Source organism: Phalacrocorax carbo, chromosome 1 (genome assembly GCF_963921805.1).
Source record: "Phalacrocorax carbo chromosome 1, bPhaCar2.1, whole genome shotgun sequence".
In the NCBI taxonomy this organism is placed as follows: Eukaryota; Metazoa; Chordata; class Aves; order Suliformes; family Phalacrocoracidae; genus Phalacrocorax; species Phalacrocorax carbo.
The window spans coordinates 197,791,651-197,804,824 of NC_087513.1; the positions used below are offsets into that span (position 1 = coordinate 197,791,651).

Sequence of the window (13,174 nt, forward strand, 5' to 3'; positions counted from 1 at the left end):
GCCCGTGGCAGCAGCCGCGATCAGCGCCGAGTCCCTTAAACTAATCCTGCCTCACCTCATCGACGGGAGCTTTGCTGTTTTATTCAGTGGAAGAAAGCAGAGGGTGGCCTTGGCGCCGAGCGCTTCCCCCCGTCGTCGCTTGACAGCTCTGGTTGTGCAGCCTGATGAACCTGCGTGGTTTGCACGAGCACACGGCCTGTACCGAGCTCCTCGTTTCACTGGTAACTTCCAGAGCTTGCCTTCTTTCCGCGGTGCCTGGTCTATGTGTCTGGTGCTGTTGGACAGTTGTGCACCTTTTTTTTCCCTTAAAAAAGAATATTTAATGAAGATAGTGCTTTTATAGCTCACACTTTGTCTGAAATACAGCACTCGTAAGAGTTAGGAGGACTTCCTCTTGGTACGTTCAAAGTGTATGCTATGGATGTTAAAATGTGGCTTGCCTTGGAGCATCAGTGTGCACTCAGAAGGTTATGTTCAAGGACAGAGAGTCGTTACTTACAAAATAATCATCACAATTTCCAAAATACAGTTACACTTCCCAGCTTTATTCTGTTCATGGAGGTAGTGAACTTAATCCCATTCTTCCTTTGGAGAAGAAATTACTGTCAATTAGAGTTAGGTATTTCAAGAGTGGAAGACCTAAATGTTTTTTAGGCCAGAGGTTTTAGGTGGGATGTGGGGAGGAGGTCAGTGTGTGCTTGCAGTACTGTTCATCTGCTTACGTCTAGGAAATTTTGGAAGTATTCAACAGTTTGTATGCTTCAATGTCTTGTCTCTTAACAGATATTGAACAGACTGTGAACTGCAGGCGGGTAAATAGCAACCCTTACTCTTGAGTCAAGAACAAAGAATGATGTGTATATATATTAGTCTTAATCTTGGAGAATTTCTAAGCTGCATCTCCTTAGGAAGCTCCGATTTTTTTTTTTTTGAATAAGCATGTTTCTAAATAGATTAACTATTAGTCCTGATTCCTTGGACAGCACGTGTTAAAACTTTGCTTTCCTGTATGCAGCTCCTTGTGAGGAAGACATCCATTATTCCACTAGAAATCATACTGGATATGTATCTGCTTGTAATAAAGAGCCAACGGAATATGTTTTTACTTTTAGTTATGTGACATTTTTCAGTAACATTGTATTATGTTTAAAAAGTCCTGTAATTGAGACCAATTTCATACATGTACGGGACTCTTGCTTAAGTAGACATGTATGTAGTTATATATAAAAAGTGTTAAATGCAGGAAGTAATCACTTCTAAAGGGCCTTGGGTGGAGCGATCTAGTTCTGGTGCTGATGTGTTCATGGAGTAGCTTCCATGTAATGTATGGACAGTCCTGCACGTACACTTTCTAATTCCCTGGGGGAATGCCAGAAGTTTACAGTGTATTTAATTGATTTATTTTTGGAGACAGTAAATTGCTGGACTCTGCAAATCTTAAGTAGTTTATCCAATTTAAACTTTTTAGGTTTTCTAGTAAAGACTGTTGGAAATGCAGTTAAAGACAAAAGTTCTCCATATGTCTTATACTCCACGTTGCTGCTTTTTAAACGTTGAGCTTTTTAAAACTACATAAGAACCAGCCATGCTGAGCGTGACACTAAGGCTAATAAACTGAAAGTGGAACTGGATTGTAAAAGCTATGAGGAACATAGTGATAGAGCTGAAGTAGCATGCTGTGAGTCTTCTAAGCAGTTTAGATGCTACCTGTGGCTTCTTACTGACAGAAATAGGAAATACTCAAAAGCAAGAGTGTGTTGAAACAATTATATCACCTTTATTTTATGTTTTGGAGTTTAGCGCTTGCACAGTCCTGTTAAAGGGAGATACTTCTCACGTTCTAACAGTGGGTAACTTTACTTTCTATTATTCCTTTTCATTATAATTAATCTTAGCCAGCCTTGCTTGAGATGTTGCTGGCGAACAATTCTGAGCTGTTTGTTCACGTTGCAGTATGTTATGTAGTGGAAATGTTTGCAGCGCAGGTATGTGAAATATTACAGGTTAAGGCAAGTATTTTGACATTAAACAGCATAATTTTCAGTATCATTGTGGTAATAAAAGAATACGTAGTAAAAATATTTATAATTCTATCTCATCAACCAGGCCTAGCGTTTGCTTTTGAGAATGCAATGAGATTATGCTACAGTGCTTCCCAGTTTTCCCTGGTAATGTAGTCTTTACTGTTGAATCATAAGAATGAATTGCTGCAAAATGGGAGGTAGTTATTTAAAATACTTGACAAAGTGAAGCTGACAAAGTGACTGCATCTCCATGCTGTAAAGAGCCAACACAATATGATTTTATGTTATGTGACATTTTTCAGCAGCATTGCATTGTGTTTAAAAAGTCTTGTCATTAAGACCAATTTCATATACGTATGGGACTCTGGTGTAAGCATAATTTGAGCCACTGAGTAAATTCTCATTCTTGTCCTAAGTGAGATGTAACAACTATTAATAGCTTTGTTGCAGAATCAGTCTTCATTGTAAATACTTGCTGTTTGTTTAGTTTAAGTAGTTGAAGTTGATAACTCAATAGAGTTATCATAGGTCAAATAGATTTTCGAGTCTCAATAAAACTAGTGTCTATCAAACTAGTCATAAATTTTTCACCTATGCCTTGTTTTAGACAACTTTAGAGATGCCAGTTGCTGTTTAAGCTGGAAAATAACACGTTGAAGCTAAAGTTCTGTAAATTCAGTATTTATTCCTTTTTTCCTTCTAAAGCTATTTGTTATTTTAAAATCAAAGACTTCGGCACCTAATTTCTTAAATCTTTGTTTAATTCCAGTCCTTGTGTGCTACTGCAATGGGTTTGTTTAATCCTGCTCACATTGGTTGTTGGCACTTCTGATTTCTGCTCAGAGTGTGAATGAAATCAAGCCTGTCTACAAGTCTTTGCAGAATCAAAGGTCCTGCAGGGTCAGTTAATCTGTTTTCCTTTTGTGATTAGCACAGATGCTATCTGTTTTATTTTGTAGTGGCTTATGTTTGGTTATTGTGTTCTAATACAATTGTTGTTTACTCTGGCAATAAGTTTTTGTTTGGGGCTGGAGGATATTAATCTTTTTTTGGCCCGGTTTTTATCAGCATTTTCACTGCCACTTATCTGTTCTCACAGCTTACATTAAGTGGATAGCATATTAATAATAAAACTATATTTAATGTAAGATTACCTCAGATGTAATCTTTCATACTAACTGACTCTTTAGAGCTTCAGTAAGTGATTTATGAGTTATTTTCATTCTCTGTCTTAATTTGCTGACCTACTGTTTAGAAATGTGCAACTAATATATATTGGAATAAGTCCTTAGTGCTGATTTTAAATCTCTACTGTGCAAAGATTTTTATAGCAAAATTAACATAAACTTTTTTACTTTTTATAGATACCAGGTTTTAGTTCTTATCTGCACTTGTTATTTACCATTGAAGCTACATTGACAATATCCTAGACCAGATGAAACCTAAGCTGGGAAAAACTAGATCATTTTTTTGAAATGAAATGAGCTAGTCAGCTTGTATAAAGGGGGGAAAAAAGCAGGGTGCTTTTGTTGTACCAGTGTAACTTAGTATAGGAATTTATATTGAAGTTCACTAAAAGTGTTTCTTCTGTTATCCAAACCAACACAGCAGGTAAAAATGTACACACTGCAGTGATACCATACAGGCTGCTTTTCTTCTTTAGTACTGTAACTCAAATGATGCAATGGTATATAATTTGTAACCTTGAACAGACTTGCAGTATTATCTACTGTGTCTTTATTCTCTTGAAGCTTGTAGTTTGCAGTACTAAGGTGGCATTATGTGGTCGAAAGCTGTTGGAATTCTTTGGTTAAAGCGTGGTGTTTATCGCGAGTCAGCTTTGCAGTCAGTCAGGTTACCTTTATCAGGGTCACAAATCAAGTATGTGATTGCCAAAGAACCTGCAAGTCAATTTGAAATGGCACACATCGGGATGACTCCTGCCTCCCAACTCCAACTAAATTTGGAACTTGCCAAGTGACCGTAGCGTTGATCCCATATGCGCACAAACTGTAAACGTTAAGAAAACTCTGAGAAGCAGCAAGCTGCCAGAGGCATCTCCTGCCCCTGCTGATTTTTTTATGGACATGTTTAGTCACTGGCTTTAGAAAGAAGAATATAATTTGATTCGCCCTTGAAAAGTTGCCATCATTGCCGAGTGTTGAGTCTAAGTCACTGTTTTCCAAATGAGACTGACTGGAGTTGCTACTAGCACATGTATGAAGTTACAGATGTGCAAAGCCCTGTCTGTTTGGTGCCAATAAGCATGATTTTGTTTCAGCATTCTTTTTCTAGGATTGTGGGAGCATTAGTTGGTACTTAAATATTTGATACTGCTTACTTCAGGTAAAGAAGAAAACACAAATTACTACCAGCATTTTTTTTCGTCTGTTCTTATGAATACTTTCTGTTACATCATTGTAGTCCAATTGGTTCTCTTTATCTTACCTTTTCTACTACTGTTTGTGTTGCATCAGCAATGTGCTACAATTCTTCCAGATGAGACTAGATTCCTGTCCTAGAGGTCTTAAACAAATACATAAATTGGATTTGATAACACTGAAAATATCAATGCTTCTAACAACGGTTAACAAACGATTTGCACCATTTTTAGTTTGTGTGTCTGATATTTCTGAAATTGTTTTATTTCTTATGAGTTTATTGAAACAGTCCTCTTTTGGACTGTGTTAAGTGTTTCATTTCACCCTGAACTACATTGAATGTTTCGCCCTTTTCCAGTTTTCCAATGTTAACGACTCTTAAGGGAAGTAAAGATAGCCACACGTGGTATTGGTGACTTTGTGTGTCGCAATGATATGAAAAATGTTATTCCAAGCAACTGTGCATAAAATACTTCTAATGATCAAAACTGGGGCTTAAATTAGTTTTCTGGGGTTACGTGTGTAATGACCACAAAAATTTATTTTAAAAAGATATAATTTTGGAACTATTGCCCAACACTGTTTAAAGAACCCAGAAAACTGTAAAGGGTTCCCCAAACAGCAGTTTTGTTCAGGGAAGACCGTTTTAGTTCTGGCACTACAAAAAAGGCAAAATAATCCACTGGCAGACCTCTTCATGAATCCTAGGAGTCAGAGAACTCGGAAAGTGCCACAGTTCATAGGATAATCTAGGGAGTGTAACTTTCCTATGTGTACTACATGTAAGTGCTTTAAATTGTGAAACATTGGCGAATCTTGTTAGAATGGGGATTTTTGTGGGGGTTTCTATGCAGTCTGTTTTAAAAGCCTGGTTCATGCTGAGGGAAGAACATTGCTGTTAAGATGAGGTGTCTTGATAAATATAGAACCCAGGATAAAATTGCATAAGGATTTGTAGTGATGTATGGAATCTCCTGGAGGGAGGAATGTGTTTCAAAAATAAAACCAGAAAAAATATATGCAGTCTGATCTGAGAAATATACAGGAAGATTCTTGTGCTTACTCTGTCATAAAAAGAAAAACATTGCGTGCTTTTGTTGGATCAAAGTTCTAGAACAGTTTTTGTGTCCTAAGTAATATCTTAAAGTATTTATCTCTGAGCCTTTATTTGATTAGAAATTAATTGAGAATGCAAAGGTAGTAGCACATATGATAGATTACTAGGATGCTCACAAAGTAAAATTAAGCATGTATAAAATAAGTCTGCAGCATAATGCTTTAGCAGGCTTTTGAAACTTAATGCAAATGTTTTTAATCCACATCAAACGTGCTACTCAGTGATAGCTTGCAGGCCTCAGAGGAACCTCATATTTGAACTCAGCTGGTGCAAACCTGACCACATGATCAGATCATTAATGCTTCAAATTTATGTAATAAAACAAGGGCACGTAGAAATCATTAAAATTACCATTGCAGCTGTGGATTAGAGCATCTTTAAGGATTCTAATTTTTTTAAAAAAATCTCTTCTCTGCTTTACCTTGTCCCTTCCTTAAAATGTTGACATTCCATTTTTTGCTTCTCATTTTGCTGCTGACTGGTGTTCTCTCTGTGTCACAGACTTGTTACACTGTATGGAGTGGACCAGGACACAGCGCAGAGAGCTAGGCAGTGGTGCCCTGCACACCGTTAGATTTCTGTTCTGGTTGTAGCATGGTCGGAAAGGAGTCAAAGGATTCCTTGCTGCACCTTCAGGTTGAGTCCCTGAACCATCTGCAAGATGGTGCCTTTAAATCTTCTTCCTGCTGAAGAACCTGCAAAACTGGCAGCTGTCAGGAGGGCCAGTTTGATTCAAGGTGCTTTGAACCCATGATGTTTCTGTACAAGAGTGCCCAGCATAGGAGAGGCTCATTGTTGAGGTAGCGAGCCACAGGCAGTGCTCTTGTCAGCATGAGGTAGCATCCCTGTGCCAACTTTGTGTTTTACTTTTTGCTGTATCTTTACTGCTATATTTACTGTCTTGATAAATATTATGAAAACATTTTGTCTTAGATCATGACAAGGCAGTTGGCTTTGTGGGTAGATGCATTAAATACTTCCTATTTTTGAACAGGAAATGAGTAGGCAATTTTTTATTACATGACTGAATTTGGTTCTGTGTGTTTAAATACGTTAATAACATCGTTGCCTCCTAATTAATCCAGAATGACTGAGTTTCAGTTAGTAGTCCCAAAATACTATGAAATAGTATGTGTTAAAAAAAATGCATTTTAAAACAACATTCTTCTAGTTTTTAAGCATCAGTAAAAATGAATCTCCCCTGCAAGAAGAGCTCTTTGGAATTAGATTGCCAGCTCAGCCTACCCTAGTCTTTTTTCCTTAAATACACTTAAGTCTTTCTGAAACTGTTCCTCTTGTGCAGCCAGCCAGGGTAACCTTAGCTACCTCTTGTTTAAATCTGTATTTCACTGTGTTATGGAAATACTGTATGTATCAGGTATCCACCAAGAAGTTTAAATCAATAACTGAGATATTAAATATATCACAAACATCATTCTCAACATTAGTGACATACAGACATTGTCATGTGTGCCTAAAATAGAATGTGGTATAGAGAGTAGGGAATCTGTAGGACCATGATGTTGTAATTAATTATAGACTTAAATATTACTTATGGATGAGCATTTGTTTCTTAACTTTAAATATATGGTATCGTTTTCAGCTTTTTGAATGTGAGATATTTATATCCTGAAGGCTTTTTGCTTTGAAAATATTAACATTTATTCCCTTCTCTGTGAGCATGGAAATTCTTTGTGCAGGTGTCTTCATTGATACTAAAACAACATGATGTCAGATGTAATCTTAGGGTCAAGGTTAAAATTTAACTATCTTTCATCTGATTTGTCATCTTTTGCTTGAATCCACTCATGCTATATTACTTCAGTGATTAAATAAAATCTAACTAATATTCTTTCTAGGCAGTTTTATACATATGGGCAGATGGGGTGAGTTAAACTGCATGGTTCTTTAGCTACTGTTTTAATTGTAATATAATAAAAGGTTAGTTTTTGAGAGTCTTTGGCTGTTTGTTAGTTGACAAACAAACAGATAAGAAAATAGCTTGCCTGAAAATAAAAAAATACCCTTTTCAATAGAAAAAATTGCACAAAATAATATTGTGATTTTTAACAAAGATCCTAGAGAAGAAACTAATGTTTATTGGGGGTACAAGACTTTTCCTCCAGTAAATGCTCTAGATGGTTTCAAAATAGATATTATAATGTTTCTTTTTTTATCTGCTTTCTTAGATGGAAGCTGTGTTGGGTTTTTTCTAAAAAGTTTGTACATAGTGATAACTAGCCTTTTTTTGTAAGAAATGATGTCTTATGTACAGGCAGTAGCATCTATTCTCCCCTTGATGCTGTTTTGTACTGTTTTTCACAGGAGTTTGCTGGATTAGCATGAGAGCTCTGTATTGTACTTCCTTGCGGGCCTTTGTGTAAAGACTGCGGCTGGCTAAATATGGCTATTCCTAACAAGCAGGTCAGCATCTTGGAAATATAAGGTAGCCAGAAAGGGAAGAAATAACTCAGAATCTAGTTTAATTTGTGCTGCAGAAAAACTTACATAGACTTCACTGGTGGTAGCTATAACAATAGCATTAGGACTATATATCCCATCTCCTGATTTTCTGCATGGGTACTTTTAGGTCACTAAATTTTGGTACATTTAATGTTGGCTAACTTTCTTTTTACTATGGTTCTTATAATAAGGTTATTTAACATAACTGGGCTGAATTTTGTTTGAGTAATATTCCAGAAAGACACTAGCTAAAATAATCACCAATAAATGACAGGTAAAACTTTGAGAAATGCTCATTCAGAATACATGTCTCCTTACTGTTCAGAATACTGTATGTCCTTACTGCTACTCTTGAAGGTTTTCATTATGCTGTGAACTGAAAGACAAGAGAAGGGAGTCTTGTCAGCTTTAAACACCAAACAGGATTTAAAGTAGTTCCTCAAGGTTTATGTCCCTTTCAGGGTAGGAGAAATTTCAGGAGTGACTGTCTTGCACTGACAGAGTCTATAAAAAACAGCTATAGCAGATGTGGCTGACAAGTATTATTTTATTAGCACTGCTATCTTCCCAGCACCTTTGCCAAATCAGCAGAGAAACTCCTTCATCTGTCTCCAAAAACTGCAGAGACTAACTCTAGCACAGATAAAAAATTTACATGAAATGAAGGAAATCAGTGTTTCCAGAATTAATTTTTTTCTTAATCTTTCTTTTTTTAAAAGTAGGCATAATGCCTATTATTGGAGATACTGCCATTAATAATGTATTAACAAATTATAATGCAATATTAAAATAAAAGACATAGAACTGCATATAAAGCTATACACATATATATTTATAATGTAAATTCATATTTCATAAGTAATCATATAGTATACATATGTATAAAATATACTTAAAATACAGGCTGTGCAAATGCAGTAACAAAAAATAAATATAATACTGTGTTAATAATGAAGTAATGGGATTTATCCTGAAAGATTCTAATGTAAATTGTCAGATATGCCCAGAATTTAAAGGGTAGGTTCTGCCTGAAGTTCCATCAAAGGTTCCTTCTGGTGGCCCTGTAAGACGCAGACAGCTGAGTGCCGGCAGGTCAGGCTGGGCTTTGAATGTGACTGCATGCACATGCTGATGTGGCATCTTACCAAGGAGAAAAGTAGAAAGTTCTGTGCTGTTGTATTGCTCACCGTGGTGAAATGGGCTTGGTGTTATGTTCTCTCACAAAGTTGCCAAAATGAACATTATTTTTCAGCACAAAAGTCTTGACAGTTATGTACTGACCACATTATTACAGTTATGTATTAGCCACAGACGGCTTCTCCTTTTCTAAAACCTTGAAAATTAGAAGACACCAGAGCTTGATGCCATAACTGATAGAAGAATTGGTTTAGGGCTGTGGTACAGCTTCTGTACCAGTTATCTCTACGTTTGTTTCTGAAGCAACTGTCAACTTGTCTGGTAATTTCATGTTTTTTAAGGAAATGCAAAATCAAAATCATACTTGGCATGGAGACTAAGATACTGCTTTTTACCTTTATAACCTTAAATTGTATAAATGCAAAGTGACAGTGGTCTCAGTATAGAATCATAGAATCGTTAAGGTTGGTAAAGACCTCTAGGATCATCAAGTCCAACTGTCAATCCAACACCCCCGTGTCTCCTAAACCATGCCCTGAAGTGCCATGTCTACATGTTTTTTTAACACCTCCAGGGGTGGTGATAAAGTCATAGTGTTGAGTTGTCACAAAATGAAATGTTTTCCCTTGCTCATTTACCTGAGGGGAAGGCATAAGAGTATGGTTCTTACTTAGGAATGCAGTAAAGCCAATTCATAAAATATCTGGCACCCTTTTGTACTGAAAAAATATGCTTGATGGTCTTAGGCGTAAGGGAATACAGTAGTATTACTGCTGTATTTGAGAATGAGTAAGAAATGACAGGCTTCTGCTGAAGATGTGAAACAGCAGGAATAAGCATTGTAATCTCCAGCAGACAAAAAAAAACCAAAAAAGCATCAATTTAAAACCAGGGTTTCCCAGGGAAATTTAGATGCATTAATACAAAATCTGTACTCTTCAGTAGGGAACAAATGAGGAGAATTTATACTTGATTTAGTTGTTCACATTAGATGGACTTCTGGTTCTTAACGCATAACTGTTCTTCATGAGATCTGTCTCCACTTAAAAGTAGCTTTTCTACTTTTTGCGGTAAGTTATGTCCACAACTGGACATCCTGGGGAATTTAAAACAAAACAAAAACCAAACAAAAAAAAAACCCAGTTTTGTTACTAACATGCATAGATCAGAGACAAACATTTTTTTTCAGTGCTTCAGACAAGTGCAAGATCTGGTTTGTCTTCCTGAAATTTTTGTGCTACTAATGTAATTTAGAGGAAGACTTTTTTTTAAATGGTTTTATGTCTTGGTGGTTATTGCATGTGTGTTTGTTACTGCTGCAGTATTTCTTCTTCTGGGAAAATAATTGTTCATTTTTTTCACAGAAGTTAAGCACTTTTGTACAGAAATTTGTGCTTCAGAGCTCTCCAGAAACTTTCTTGAAAAGAGTACTAAAGACCTAAAACTAATAAGTAACAGCATTTAGGCTGTGACCTATGGGAAGGACTCAACATGAAAAACAAGAATGACAAAAACTAAAGCAACTCTTCTGTTTCTGGATTTTAAAAAAATCCATTAGAACTTTAATTTTCAGCTTAGCTGAAGAGCCATCATGGACAACAAAGAGTGTAAAGTGTATAAAATTACTTTTCCTAGAACACAATGTTTTCTTTTATTCTGAATATGCCTGTTCTATGGAATGTTCCTACTCAATCTCCCAGAAAAACATAGTAGGGGAAATTGCTGACATACTTTTTTCCCAGCTGCTGTTAAATTTGGAAAACTGACAATGTCATGTTGCCAAATGGTGTTGCATTGTTTTGCTTAAAATTAAAGACCTATGTTCTTACTTCTCTTCAGCCTCAAAAGTGAAAAATATAAAGAAAAATCTAAAGATTTAGGTGCACCAGAAATGTTGCATGTGTTAATTAAGGAGTCTTTGTACAGCAATAGATACAGGATTCTTTATGTCAACACCTCTATAAAAATTAATACACTTTCATCTGTTAATATGCCATCTGTTTACTGAATGTTTATCATGGGTACCTAATCTTATAATTTGTGATGAAGAGCTCCCTCGGCAGTACTGCTTCTTGAAATCACAGCAATGCAATCAAGATGTATTGTCAGAAATAGTGTTTCGGAGTCAGATTCCTTGGTGTAAAACTCTTAAAGCAGTATATAATGTTCCACTACAAATAGCTTTTATTTGGACTGTACACTCGTGCTCTGTGGCAGTGGTAGCAGGGACCACTTCCAGTGTTGCAGACTACTCATACTGACAGCAAACAGGGAGTGCTTATCCTGAGTCGTCATATGGCTGAATCCTTTGGGGGAAGGATTTGTGAGACTGTAGTTGTGGGAGTAATAGGGAGGGCATCTTTCTTGCTTCTTCATGCCCTAATTGCTTGTTAATTAGATCTTTGTGGGGGTCTGGGAGTCTTCCTTGCAGGAAGACTTTATCACCGCAGACACTGCAGGATGAAGTTGTGCAGAGGGTCCTGGGTCCTCTCTCCTTTGCATAGCCTGTGGGTTGGGTCACTCTCCCTCCATCACTTCCAGCACCAGCAGACTCCACATGTGGGACTTCTCTGCACTGCCACTTGCCAGCAGGAAGCAGTGCTTGCTTCTACACCCTCCATTGCTGAAGCAGTGGGGCTGGGCTCAGCTTTAAATACAGAGTTAGAAGGTGGTGGAAAGTAGACACAGTGGCTCTGGGCCAGGCTGTGTAGGGATTAAATTCTGGATGTGGTGTTAATATGATGGAATCAGACCCTTCCGTATAGCTCACTAGAGGGTGTGTGATTGCGTATCACCTCTATAAATTCACGTTATGTACACCTGCTTCCAGCCATCAGAAATACCCAGTTGATCTGACTAGACCACCACGAGTGGATTTAAAAAGTCCATCGCAGTTTTTTTAAGTGTTACACTTAATGCATACAGTGTTCCTTGTCATCGTGGAGGTCATATCTGGGCTGTTATTTTGCCACTTCAGGCTTGGAGATTGTCAAACTTCCCATCACTGCATGCCTGAGGGACACTTTTAGCCCATTTAGTGTCCCTGTGAATGTGTTTGGCAGAGCAAAGTTCATGGAGGCAATATCCTTTATTAGACCAGCTGCAGTGTCTGGGAAGATTACACAAGCTTTTGCTCACCACACCAAGCTGTAGAATGTGTGTTCTCTGTCAGTAAACTTTGAATAGACATATAATGAGTTACTGACAATGATCAGGTTATGTTGAGGTAGCCATGAGACAATAACAACGTGCTTTTGATTGTGGATAGGGTGTTAGTCCTGGGGGCCATACTTTGTAAAGAGCAGAGTCTATGAACAATTTCATAAGAATTTGAAGTTAACATGCTAGCAACACTCATGCCTATACAGCAGCTGAATAATTTCTCATGTTCAGATACTTTGCTGAATGTGAGACACTTCCCCTGGAGGCAGTTCATAAAAAGTAGCAGTTCTGCTTTTGCAGTAAAAATGCCCTTTATTCAGTTTTGGTCCTGCAATCTTTCTATTTAATATAATACTTTTATAGTAGGGGAAGCAGGGGAGGAGAAAGTGGATTTGCTCTCCTCCAAAGTTTGCTCGACTATGTTTTTGGAACTGTTGTATGCGTAAGGCACTGAGTAAAGCACCATGTGTTCTTGTAGTTGTCTCAAAAAATGTTATTATATGCAATAAGTATATATAATAGCATAATTAATTTTCCATCATTTATAACATAAGTGTCCATGAAATGTTTGACATTCAAAGAAATTAAATTGCTGTTATATATATCTATTTATAAACAATTTACCTGCCACATAACCAACCTGGTACTGGTAAAGCAATGCTTTGACAAGAGACTAAGTTGAACTTCATGGTAGGGTGATGTAGTGGTCATAAGTGTTCAGAAATTGTAAATCAAGCCTTAAAACTGAACTGGCTGAAAATGCAAGGTTTTTATTTAAGATCATGTGGATTCTTTTTATTGTTTTTGAACCTCCAGGCTTGAAATTTCTGAATTGTACGGGCTAGAAGTTTTTCAGTGAAGGCTGAGATTCCTTCTCAGTGTTACGAACA

The 13,174-nt window shown here is 37.0% G+C and overlaps 1 protein-coding gene across 3 annotated transcripts in view; it reads left to right on the plus strand.

The window, feature by feature from the left end:
* Positions 1 to 13,174, plus strand: part of MICU2 (mitochondrial calcium uptake 2) — a 145,249-nt gene that overhangs the window by 958 nt on the left and 131,117 nt on the right. Inside the window, exon 1 of one of the 3 annotated variants that reach the window (XM_064441169.1) lies at positions 150 to 221. The exons of the other annotated variants lie outside the window; for them this stretch is intronic. Within the exon in view, the coding sequence (XP_064297239.1) occupies positions 165 to 221 (57 nt within the window). The 5' untranslated portion in view covers positions 150 to 164. Of the gene's footprint in view, positions 1 to 149; positions 222 to 13,174 lie in introns of those variants that run through there. 3 annotated transcript variants of the gene reach the window in all.